The sequence below is a fragment of the Conger conger genome, chromosome 5, assembly GCF_963514075.1.
Source record: "Conger conger chromosome 5, fConCon1.1, whole genome shotgun sequence".
NCBI lineage: Eukaryota > Metazoa > Chordata > Actinopteri > Anguilliformes > Congridae > Conger > Conger conger.
Window position 1 is genome coordinate 5,348,694 of NC_083764.1, and position 13,298 is coordinate 5,361,991.

General features: G+C 47.4%; 1 protein-coding gene across 1 annotated transcript in view; it reads right to left on the reverse strand.

Moving 5' to 3' along the window:
- Nucleotides 1-7,193: 7,193 nt before the first annotated feature.
- Nucleotides 7,194-13,298, reverse strand: part of sgk1 (serum/glucocorticoid regulated kinase 1) — a 40,120-nt gene continuing 34,015 nt past the window's right edge. The window contains 9 exon segments of the mRNA XM_061241477.1: nt 7,194-7,516; nt 8,372-8,433; nt 8,436-8,460; nt 8,793-8,948; nt 9,786-9,881; nt 10,598-10,834; nt 11,575-11,706; nt 12,000-12,188; nt 12,657-12,732. Coding sequence (XP_061097461.1) covers nt 7,349-7,516; nt 8,372-8,433; nt 8,436-8,460; nt 8,793-8,948; nt 9,786-9,881; nt 10,598-10,834; nt 11,575-11,706; nt 12,000-12,188; nt 12,657-12,732 — 1,141 coding nt within the window. The 3' untranslated portion in view covers nt 7,194-7,348.

The following is a 13,298-nucleotide window of genomic DNA, read 5'->3' on the forward strand; positions in this document are numbered from 1 at the left end:
TTGGTTTCCTGTCTTTACCTTGGCGACGGATGAGTGGGTGTCAGACCGCCCGGATAACGGTCACGGAGCGTTAAAACATTAAAGGCCGGGGGTGGGGGGAGGGGGGGCGTGTTGCTATTGGCGGCTTGCCTCGCGGCTCCTGCTGATTTTTAACGTTTAGTGCTGTGTCTCAGCTCCGAAGTTTTCTGATCAGCGGGAGAGCAGAAGTGTGCGTGTCAGCGTGAGAGTGCAGTCGGCAGACCGTTTCGTTTCGTTTATTTTTGTATTTTTTATTCAACGGTTCCCATCTTCTTCCACAGAGAGCATTGCTGTGCCTTGGCCTTTTCACTTCCAGAAGTAAACAGGTGGCTAACTGCCATTAGGAAACAGCGACGACTTGCATCTTAACGGCCACAATAATGACGGGGGTCCTCAGCTCTAGCCCTGGAGAGCAGCCAGGCCGATCAGCTCACTTCATTGATTGCTTGGTTGAGAGACAGCCACCCTTTGGACGACTGCACTTGACCTCTCTCCATTTATGTTTACAAAAGTCTGGTTATGCAAGCCCCTCACACACAGGAGTGTGGCCATTATGTAAGATATCCATCTATTCATTATCTAACCTGCTTACTCCTGGTCAGGGTCATGGTGGGCGCTGGAGCCTATCCCAGCAAGCACCGGGCAAGAGACAGGAATACAGCCTGTAGCCTAATGGTTAAGGTACATGACTGGGACCCGGTTCAAGCCCCGGTGTAGGCACAATAAATTCTGCAGCACAGCTGTTGGGCCCTTGAGCATGGCCCTTAACCCCACATTGCTCCAGGGGAGGATTGTCTCCCGCTTAGTCTAACCAACTGTAAGTCACTTTGGATAAAAAGCGTCAGCTAAATAACTCATTATTATGATGTGAATTACTTCATTTATGTTAATATGAAGGACATAGTCGCACGTTCTCAGGTTTATAGCAGGTTCAGGCCCCTGGGTCTGATGTCGTGTTCAGGGGTGTGATTGTAATTCCTTCGGCTTCTGGCAGGTTTGTTTCTGAACCTTTCCCAGTGATTGGAGCACAGGATTCAGAACAATGACGAGAACATTCTTGGAAGGAGACTCGAAGGAGACTCCAAGACAGGATGTAAGAGTAAGGTTATGTAACACCCCCCCCAAAAAAAACTGGGACAATGAACCTTAAGCACCCTTCTTGGGCAGAGCGGACGATAAAATGCGCCCGGTTTGTTTTTCTAGCAGCGAACACTGAACGGCTTATCTCCATGACGATGAACGAACCATGGATTCGAAAGGAACCCTAATTTAGGAATCTAGAAAGACCAATAGGACACTTTGGGAATAGTTATTACATGTTACATTGTATTATTTTACCCTTAGCGCCTTACAGTTGATTAGACTAAGCAGGAGACAATCCCCCCTGGCACAATGTGGGGTTACAGGCTTTGCCCAAGGGCCCAACAGCTGTGCAGATCTTAACGTGGCTACACATGTTTTCATTGTGCTTATTGTGCTGCATGGCAAACCATTACATAGAGCTTAAAAAAAATGAACGCATCAAATTAAAGATGGAGGTGAATCAATAGGCCCCTAGTTCGTGAAAGTGTGCACACCTGGCCACTAAAACGATCAATTTGGTAAATAATGAAGTACGCAAAGCCAAGATAATGAGCCAAAATTCTGTTAATAATATTGAGGAAAAAGTGACCCCTAAGAATTTAAACCCATGTGTTCAACCACCTTAATAAATCAAGATATTGGCTGCACCAAAAACGCAGCAAACTGCTGGCCTAGTGGACTGGAGACTGACCCTGATGTGTGCGCCGGTTTGTAAATGGTTGCGAATGATTGGACAGACCACCGTTACATCAATGATGGGGACCTGCAAGGCTTCAAAGAGCGGAGTACGGGGTTGGGATGTTTCTGTGAACACGGGGGACCACGGGGGCAGACAGGCTGGTCTCCGAATCCGAGTTTGACCCACATTTTCACACGTAGCAGTAGTGCTGACAATCAGTGGAGACTCACAATCAAAAGACAAATAACATTTTAACACTCGCACACAATATATGGAAGTTATGCTGTTATCTGAGACAAGCATACTTGATCCTTGGCCCCACAGCCCGACGGCACGTTACGATAACGTGCTCATGCCGCTGAAGTCAAAAGAATTATTTGGCCCGATTATTTTTCTGCAGTCATCACATTACCTACGTTACATGTTATTCAGCTGATGCTTTTATCCAAAGTGACTTACAGCTGATTAGACTAAGCAAGGGTCGGGACAACACCCCCTGAAGCAATGTGGGGTTAAGGGCCTTGCTCAAGGGCCCAACAGCTGTGCTGATCTAATTGTGGCTACACCGGGGCTTGAACCACAAACCTTCCAGGTCCCTATTAAGCACCTGAACCACTCCGCTACACTCCACACCACCCCTGTAGTCTTGTATTAAACAACTGTGAAGCTGTATTCATTTCCTGGTAGGAGTTATGTATGTAAGCTTCTAAAAATCGAAAACGCGATCAAGCCAAAACAGCCACCAGTCCGTGTTGAAGCAGTCTGTTTTTTTCCCCTCGACTTTTTCTTTTTAGCTTGCCCTAGATTTAGACGCTTGAAATTTTCCAGCCATTGCAAAATAAAAAAGATAAACCCCACTGCAGTTTTTTTTTATCGGGCGTGATAGAATTTCGCTGAGAGGTGCGAAACGCCGGAGTTTAATCAGGTTAAACAAACGGCCGGTCACGCCGGCAACATCCGAAGGCCTCCTGGGGTCAGCGTTTTTCGGGGAAAAGTAGCGAGCGCTCGTAACCTACAAAAAAAAAAGAAAAATAATAATAATAACGCGGCATTGCCTTGCGGTCTTTTCCTCACTTTTCAAAGATAACATCGTGCCTCGGTGCCGCGCACATTTGCAAAATCCTGTCAGGAAAGGGAATGGGGGAAGATAGTGGGGGAAGGCGGGTGGCGCTCGCTCAAAACCCCCGTCCAAGACCAGCTGCTTGTTGCCGCGGACCACCAGGGAACGCAGACCGAAGCTCAACGCAAACTCAAGCTGAATTTGGTGCTTTTTAACACTTACGACTAAATTTTTTCCTTGTAAAAATTTTATGATATAATTGAATTACAGATATGAACAACTTGTGGAATTAAATGTTATAGATATCTATTATGCAGTTATTGCTAGTTAAAAATATTTATGACAAGTAAAAAATCTATTTTTACACAATTTCAATTCTAGATATGTGCAATGTCATTTTTACAGGTTAAAACTCATTCAACAGGTTACAATGTAGGCAGCTTTAATCTTTTCCAGTCACTGTAGCTATCTTTAATTTGAATTTATACTAGCAAACTTGAAATGCAGATATCATGCAGATATCGTGAATTACAGTTTTTACTAGAAACAATTTAATTGTGGATAAGAGTTGAATTCAATGCAAGTCAATGGTAACATATGACGAGTCAAAACGGAATTCTAGATTTCTTCAATATGAATTATGACTAGTAAATAAAATTATTACTGGTAAAAAATGTAATTGTGACTAGTTAAAATTGAATGATGGATATCTTATTCTGACTAGTAAAAAATTAATACAAATTAAGTTACCACTACTGGAGCCGCGGTGGCTAAGAGGCTAAGAGGCTAAGATGCCGTGAACTTGCGGTTGCAGTTTATTGCAGTTGCACACCGAGGACCGGGGTTCGATACCCGGTCCTGCCAAAAGCCAAGTTCGGCCGGCTCTTGTGGAGCAGCATAATTTGGCTCGCTGCTCCAGGGGAGGGGCGTGGCAGGATTAGTGGGATCGCCGCATACAGTGCCTGGGAGTAACGGTCTAATGGAGACGAGGAGGCTTGGAGAAGGCGTGTCCCTCTCAGGGTCACAGGATCCTCCTGGGCCGCTGAGGGACGGGGTCGTCAGGCAGTGTATCCCCAGCTAGCACTGTATCCCCAGCTAGCACTAACTGGATTAGAGAGAGTGTAATTGCTTCGCAAATTGGGAGAGAAAAATTGGAAAAAAATTAATTAAGTTACCACTTGTTACACTTGGGGCATTAAAAGATAAACAGCTAGCCATAATCTGCCTCCGGTAGCGTGAGTGCAGAGTCAGACTCTACTCCAGTGGGCATGTAGACATACTCATATCCACCAGGGGGCGCTCTTGTAATTCTGATAAGAACATCAGCACTGTGACATCACTGAGCGAAGAATCGCTCTGTGTTCATCTCACACCATCACTTCCTCAGAGCGTGAGACTAGTCCTGGAGAGGTGCAGTGCCCTGCTTAAAGTTTATTGTGATCATTTGTATTAGAAGTTTGTTTGTATTGCAAATCTCCAGTTGAATGTGCATCATTTTTGGGGTCTCCTCTTTGTATGTATCATGCATGCATTTCTTGTACGCTATTTAGAATGGAGGGCCACAGTGTCTGCAGGTTTAACTCCAGCCCTGGAGGGCCGCAGTGTCTGCAGGTTTAACTCCAGCCCTGGAGGGCCGCAGTGTCTGCAGGTTTAACTCCAGCCCTGGAGGGCCGCAGTGTCTGCAGGTTTAACCCCAGTCCTGGAGGGCCGCAGTGTCTGCAGGTCTTCAGTGTGCTTTGGCATGTGATTAATTGAAGTTACTGATTGGTGAAGGATTCACGTGGCTGGCTCGAAACTGACCGCAGATTGAACCAAACCCAGAAAACATGCAGGCCTCCAGGCCTGGAGTTTGACACTCCGTCTGTACAGCCTGGACGGTGTTCATTTGAGCTTTCCCCTGTTGGCCGGGGCAAAGGGAACGCGATGGCACCACTTCCAGTGAGGAGAAGCACTTACAGTAACGGAGTGCATCTATAAAACCATTTTTCTCAAAAGCACTGCAGAGAGAGAGAGAGAGAGAGGGGAACTTCATCAGGACTGATGCCAGCATGCGGTGCTGTTTACCGGGGTGATGCAGAGCCCCTGCCCTGCCCCAGAATGCCCCTCTGTCTTAGGGCTCCAGAATAAAATAGCTGCAGTGTATGCCACCTCCAGCATTCATGTGGGGCACTGAGCTTCTTTTAATCTTTTCAGCATTTAGCAGACACTTACTGTACAGAGTAACTTGCTCAGCTTACGAAGAATAACGAAAACGAAACAAAACACAATCCTTTTGTACTGCTGGTTATATTACGCATGCAATGTCTGGTTAATCCTTTGAAGAGTTTTTGTGGAATGTTCAAATGTTCAGAATTCTAAATCAGTGCTCTAGAATGCCATTGTTTTCAGTCACCAGTAGTGATTGTGACATCAACATTAGGGTGTTCAGTTGAGATAATTCTAATAGCACATGTGTGATGTCATGGATTAAAGGGCAACCGCAGTGCCCCACCTGGGAATCAAACCAGCAACCTCTGACTTACAAGCAGTTTCCCGGCAACTGATATACCAGCACACACTTATGGACTGATGTACCAAGTCCTTTAGCATATGCAGAACCTTTTAGCACACACACAGAACTAATAACACAACCAACAATGGGTGCCGAAGAAACACCATGACCAATCATCGGTCACGCTATTGGATTTGTGTGTGCAAAAAGGCTTTGCACATGCTCAGTAAAAGGCCTCAGTAAATCAGACCTTTAGTTGGGGGCCTGGAGACAGCAGTGAAGTCAGTGTCCCAGTCATGGTTTCCCAGGCCCTGGGTTCCATTCAGGCAGAGCTGGGAGGTGGCGTGCCCGGGTACAGTGGCTCTGTGCGGTGGCCATATGTCTGTGAGTCTTCCACAGTATCCAGTGTTTCAGGTCAGGCCCTGGGGGGGACAGGCCCTCACTAGCACAAAGACGCGCATAAATCCCGTCGTCCGACGTCAAGGCCTCAAACGACGGCGAACATAAAGGAATGGTTTCCAGGGCGCTGATCCACAAAGGCCCGTGTGAGGCCCACCCTAACCCACGTCACTGAGAAAAGAGTGCGGTTTAGAGCTGACCTACATGTTTAAATAAAAGCCCAGAATACATTAGGGAAAGAAGAAAAAAAAAGAGATGGACAATCTGTGACGTAAATGACACGTTGAACCGGTTTGAAAAGCTAACTATAGAGGTTAGGGAAGTGTATATCACGGAGTCCAGGACGCAAAGCCCGTGAACCGCTTGACGTCACGGTTAAATCGCCCTGCCTCCGTATCGTCCTATAGTCGTGTGTGTGTTTGCTGAAAAAGTTACTCTTCACACTAATGTACACAGAGACCTGCGTGGACACGACGCCATTTTGTCCAAACAGCGTCCGCCAAGTGGCAGAATTCCAGAAAGGACAGATAAGCGCAGAGAGAGAGAGACACTGATTCACTCCCAATGAAAAGTGCAGAGGAGAAGTGACATTAAACCTTTTTATTGCAAACCCAACATGGTCACGTAAATTGAAACATCTTACAATTTACAGAACATTTAATATGAATAGTTACATATAAGCATACCTTTGTGTTTCTTTTTTTTTTTAATATACATTAAAACTAGTACACATACTGAGAATGTACAGCGGAACTTAAATACAGGTGCACTGCAATATTAAATGGAATGTCAAGTTTAGACACACAGTAATGCCCGACTGTACAACATTAACATATAAATAGGCAAAGGAAGACGTGGGATCAGGACTCTCCAGATACGACTGTCTGTTCTGTTGTGTTTTGTTTTGTTTTATTTTTTTTTGGTCCAGGTCCATATACAGGTGAAATCTTAGCAGCAATGCTTCCTCTAGCATTTCGTGGGCGAACGGCAAATTAATCAAACTGAATCTGAAGTGTACAGCAAATTTGTTTTGTCGAAATATTTTCTGGAAGTAGTGGCCGCACAGCTGGTCGTTTTTCGGGGGGGCGGTGAGGATCAGGAGCGCACGCGTTAGACATTCCCGTTGGGAAGTTCTCCGAATCCGTGCGTCCAGGAGCGGAGCGTGTTCAGACGTGGTCATGCTGGGGGGGTCAAGGTTTTCGACGGAGAAAAAAGGCACCGTACAAAAAATATGGTCGTAACATTCAGTTGGAGGGGTCGGGGACGAGGGGGGTTCTTCCGTCACGAGGACGGAGACGCGGAAACAAAAAAACGAAAAGCACGGCGGCGTCCTGGCGTGGGGGGGGAAGTCGGACATCGCTGTAATCCCTCGGTGACTGGATGACGTTGTACGCGGGTCTCGCAGGCGAGCCGAACCGGCGTCTCACGGCTCGGAGCGGACCGAAGTTCTAAAAGCCCCCCCCCCCCCCCCCCCCCCCAAAAAAACCCCCAAAAAACTAAAAGCTGCCTGACATCAATGTGCAAATAGTTCCCATTCCGCCGAGACTTTAAGAGAAGAGCTACAGGCAAGTCCGTTCACTACAGTGTTCATGTTCTGAGTTTTTTTTTTGTGAGCGAGCTATAAGTAGGAGTCCATGGAGGGGGCGTAGGAGAAGCCCAGGAAGGCCTCGGCCGCCTCTTTGAAGCTGGCCGTCACCAGGGTGCTGTCCGGGGAGCAGCCGATGGACCCGGGGACCGGCTCGTCCGTGAACTCCGGGTCAAAGTGCCGCAGGTCGTTCGGACCCGTCTGCAAGAGGAGAACCGACATGTTACTTTCCGCGTTAATGGCAATTTGGCAGACACTCTTATCCAGAGCGACGTACAGTTGTTTAGACTAAGCAGGAGACGATCCTCCCCTGGAGCAATGCAGGGTTAAGGGCCCAATGGCTGTGCGGATCTTATTGCGGCTACGCTGGGGATGGAACCACCGACCATGTGGGTCCCAGTCATGTACCTTAACCACTATGCTACAGGCCGCCTCATTCAATTACATTACATTGAATTACATTGAATTACATTGAATTACATTACATTGAATTACATTACATTACATTACAGGCTCTTATCCAGAGCGACGTACAAACACAGTGCATAACCCATAACCAGGGACAAGTGCACTGAAAGGCCCTAGCGGGAAGTACAGTTTCGAGTGCTAAGACTACAACAGAGATAAGGACTTGTAGATTAATGTGACGGCCACACACACACACACACACACACACACAGCTTGTTGCACCGTGTGCTGATCTGACTCATCCTGGCTGGCATTAGCACACAGTGCAGATGCTCACTTTACTGCTATCCACACAAGGCTTTCATTCCCCCCCCCAGCACCCTCCCTTGGCTGCTAATTCTGCATCGCCATTTCACAGCCTGAAATTTAGCCAAAACCGTGTGCCCGAAAACTAGTGCTCGTGCTTTTTGGTAAACGCTCGAGAGCTGTGCTCTTGTTTTAAAGGTTACGTGCTTTTTGGTAAACGCTTGAGAGCTGTGCCCCCCCTCCCCCCTTTCGCATTACATTAAATATGTTATTTAGCTGATGCTTTTATCCAAAACGACTTGACAGTTGATTAGACTAAGCAGGGGCATGTTGGCTACTCACCACGTTGGGGTTGAAGGGGGGTGTGATCTTCTTGGCGTTGAGGTCTTCCCAGTTGATCGGGAGAAGAACATGTGGTTCTTGATCTCAGTCTGTCGGAGACGGGAGAGAGATCGCAGATAAGCGTGTGACAGGCGGAGGCTCAGAAACACACCTACACGGCGTGGGTTACCGATAGATACTCAAAAACTGGCCAATCACTGTGCGGGTTACCATTAGATACTCAAAAACTGGCCAATCACTGTGTGGGTTACCATTAGATACTCAAAAACTGGCCAATTATTATTTTTTTCCTCTAGTGGATTTTGGGTAGACAGAGCCTAATCGCACACTGTATGTAACTGACTCTGTGAATGACTAATCGGCTGATGTGAACACAGGGGGGGCAGTCTGAGGGCCTGTGGGTTTGGGGCGGGTTACTTACGAAGTCGTCGTTGTGGCCCAGCCTCTTGGTGCGGTCCTTCTGCAGCAGCCCTTCTAGAAGGTTCCGCGCCGCGTTGGAGATGTTGGGCTTCAGCTGCAGGGGCTTGTTCAGGATGTTGTCGTACATCTCGGCTGTGTTTCGACTGTAGAACGGAGGCTGATGGGAAAAAACACACACACCTGTGAGTTTACAGCTATCACCGTTGAGTTTACAGAGAGTTCTACCCTCACTGAGTTCACAGAGACTTCTAACCTCACTGAGTTTAGAGACTTCTACCCTCACTGAGTTCACAGAGACTTCTAGCCTCACTGAGTTTACAGAGACTTCTAACTTCACTGAGTTTACAGAGACTTCTAGCTTCACTGAGTTTACAGAGACTTCTAACCTCACTGAGTTTACAGAGACTTCTAGCTTCACTGAGTTTACAGAGACTTCTAACCTCACTGAGTTCACAGAGACTTCTAACCTCACTGAGTTTACAGAGACTTCTAACCTCACTGAGTTCACAGAGACTTCTAACCTCACGGAGCTCACAGAGACTTCTAACCTCACTGAGTTCACAGAGACTTCTAACCTCACTGAGTTCACAGAGACTTCTAACCTCACTGAGTTTACAGAGACTTATACCCTTGAGTTCATAGACACGTCTACCCTCGTTGAGTTTACAGAGACCCAGGGCGGGCCCTGATCCTTTTGTCTGCGTTGTGACATTATTTCTATCCTCGAGAAATTTATTTCAGGAAAATTCTGCACTGGTGTATTTTTCATTGTTTTTATGAGCGAGTGCAACAGCTTGTAATCTGATGTAGGGAGGCCCTCAGCGTGTTTAAATCCAGGCCTGGCACGGAGCTGTAAGCTCTCTCTCTCAGCGCTCGGTGGGTAAACTGAGAGCCCGTTTGGGCCGAATGAAACAGTCTCTTCATTAAGTCACAGTAACTCTCCCGCAGTAGGAGTGGGTTTGTGAGGAGAATGGCGGGTGGAGGGTGGGCTTACCAGTCCGTACAGCGTCTCGTAGAGCACGGCTCCCAGACACCACCAGTCCACCGTCCGGTCGTAGGGCTGCTTGTGCAAAACCTCGGGCGCCAAGTACTGCGGAGGAGAGGAAACGCGCATCGAGTCAGCGGCTGGCTCAAGTGGCGGTATGTCTGTACGCGGTCATGCCTCTAGCGTGACCAAACACACGCTCCGTATGTGTGGATAATTGTTGGCACCAGGGTTGGTTTGGGGGGGGGGGGGGATTGGATTCCATTTCAGTTCATTCAGTTCCAGAACTTAACAGAAATTCCGTTTGTCCATTGTGAAAAAAAAACCCTTAGTGAGGATTACTGTAAAAAAAGGCTAGAAATCTTTTCTCTTAAGTGGAAGATAATAGCTTGTTTTACACTAAGTTACTGTTTGCTTGACAAGTGAAGTTCTTTCACCTCACTGGCAATATTTTTGTCTTATTTAGCAAAAAAGTAATATATATATATATATATAAGCCTAAAAATCTTATTTCTAAGACTAAAATACGTGTTGAGACTGACTTGTTTTTGTTTTTGCAGTGTAGCATATTTGTAACACACCAACTGAATCGCAGTTAATTTCTGGAGTTGGACTGCATCAAAACGGAACTAAGCCCATCACTGGCAGACAAAACCCATCCCGCACCCAACCCCCTACCCACTCCAAACCTACCCCCCTACCCACCCCAAACTGACCCACTCCAGACCTACCCCCCTACCCACCCCAAACCAACCCACTCCAGACCTAACCCCCCTACCCTCCTCAGACCCACCCCTCAGACCAACAACCCCTGTGCCTACCTCAGGCGTGCCGCAGAAGGTGGAGGTGGTCCCGTTGGGCTCGATGTTCTCCTTGCAGAGGCCGAAGTCGGTGAGGACGACGTGGCCCTGGGAGTCCAGCAGGATGTTCTCGGGCTTCAGGTCCCGGTACACGATGTTGAGCGAGTGCAGGTAGCCCAGCGCGCTGGCAATCTCCGCCGCGTAGAAGCGCGCCCGCGGCTCCAGGAAGCAGCGTTCCCGCTGCAGGTGGTAGAACATCTGCACCGGAGAGAGGCGGAGCGGAGGACGCGGTTATTATCGCCGTTCCGTTCCGTCAGATCGCAGCGCTTTACGTTTCTGTGTCGATTGTATGACTATTATATTATTATTATTTCCACAGTTGTAGAGCACTGGCTGATTAGTCATCCATGCCCACGTGCCTGTGTAGCCGTGTAGTACAGTATATACTAATGTCTTATTTCCTACCCTAAAGCACTGGCTGTTTTGGTAGAGAGAGAGAGAGAGAGAGAGTGAGAGAGAGAGTGAGAGAGAGAGAGAGAGTGAGAGCGAGAGAGAGGGGTAGGGGATTCAGTAACAGTAAGTCTGTCTCAGCATGATTAATCTGCTGCCTCAGTTTTTTTAAACCCCACTGAACAATCACAGGAAGTAACCTTGTGGTGCATTTAAAAACGGCAAAAAAGGACAATTCATGGGCTAACACACACACACACACACATACAACCCCAGTTGTGCAAGCCGGTGCACAGATTCTAATTCTGCTCTTCCTTACAACACTGCCTCCACCCAGTGACATCCTGAGCTGAATCTCCTCTTTTACTGAACACAAAGAAAGCCCGGCTCCAACTCCACCCTATCACGGCTCCTCATGACCGGATTTCCCCCCTGTGCTCTGCTGCTTTTTTTAAAAATTTCATTTCTTTTAATAACTACTGTATTTAATAAATGTTAATGCATTTTAAAGAAACTTTGGTGTTCTTAAGAGATGTATATGTCCTGACCTCTCCTCCGTTGATGTAGTCCAGGACAAAGTAGAGCTTGTCCGTGGTCTGGAAGGAGTAGTGGAGTCCCACCAGGAACGGGTGCTTCACGTTCTTCAGGAGCACGTTCCTCTCCGACATGATGTGCTTCTCCTGCAGGAAAGACAAAACAGACGGAATTCCATGACCTGCACATTCCCAGGAAACGGACACTTGACAACTAACATTCCTTTGCCTCCTCCCCCCCTTCGCCCGATTTCAGACACACATTAACCCCGTTCTGAAATCTCACAGGGCACTCGACGGTGACCCTGAGACTGCTGACTCAAGACCATTTTACGTCTCTCATTCTATTCCTGCTGGTGAATGGTGCATTCAACCCAACCGCCCTCCCCCAGCGGAACGTGCAGTCGACCCGTTCGGCCGTTCGAGTCCCGTGCGTTTACCTCCTTCTTCTTCAGGATGGCCTTCTTCTGCAGCACCTTGACGGCGTAGAACTTGTCGTCGCTCCGGTGCCGGGCGAGCAGCACCTTGCCGAAGCTGCCCTTGCCGATGACCTTGAGGAAGTTGAAGTCGGAGGGCTTGGCGGTGGGGTTGGAGGACGGGCCCAGGTTGATCTGCTGGGACGGGCTGGGCTGGAACCGGACGGGGGGGGGAAACGGGGTGAGAAACGGCTCGGACCACGGTAACCGAGCGCGCACGATACGGGTCGCACGATACGGGTCGCGTGACACACGCGGCACACGGCTCAAAGGTGAAACCCGAAGACGCGGAACTCCTCTATTTTACAGCCGCGGTCACGTGAACGCTATCCACTGCCATTACGCTCCCTCCCTCCACCGAGAGCGCCATGTCATACCTCACTATCGCATTTCACCCACTTGCGGCTGGATATCTATGGTGTTGCAGGATATCTATGGTGTTGCAGGATATCTATGGTGTTGCAGGATATCTATGGGTGTTGCAGGATATCTATGGGTGTTGCAGGATATCTATGGTGTTTCCAAGTCTCAGGAAATTGTAGTTCTCCGGGCTCTTTGGTGCCGTTTGCTATTATAGGACTGAGTGTGTGAATTAAAGTGTGCATGAATCTGTGTACTTACCGGCGGGGAAGGGTTTTCGTTCATCAGCTCTGGTTCTTGGGGTGGGTTCATACTCAAAATAGACTGCACTTCAGGGCTAAGAAGAGTGAAAAAAACAGAAAAAGATTTGTTTGGACATTATAATCCTCTGTTACAGATGCACAGTGCAATGCACATTTACATTTACATTTTAGTCACTTGGTAGAGGCTTTTAATCCAAAGCGATTTACAAGTGCATAGGTTCTTCCACAAGTTAAAGCATCACATCCATAACTAGTAAAATACACATGAAGTGTTGTTCTAAACATATAGTCATCATAAGTGCAATATTATTATTATTGTTTTTATTTTTTTTGGGGGGGGGGGGTTAGACAAGAGGGATAGGGATATCAGAAAGGGGGTCGGGGAAATCAGGAGGTAGCACTAAGGTACAGTTTGAGGACTAAGGTACAGTTTGAAAAGTAAACTTTTCCCACAGTGGGAAAAGTAAACAGCATCTAAATGAGTTCAAATTAAAAAATAAATCAATAACATTGTATATTATGTCTGCTGCATCAATGTCAAAGTGCAGCATGCATCTGCTTTGCACCAATTTGGTGTCTATTATTATTTGGCACCAAGATAGTGAGTCAAGAAAATCAACAATCAGGTCACTTTTCAGTT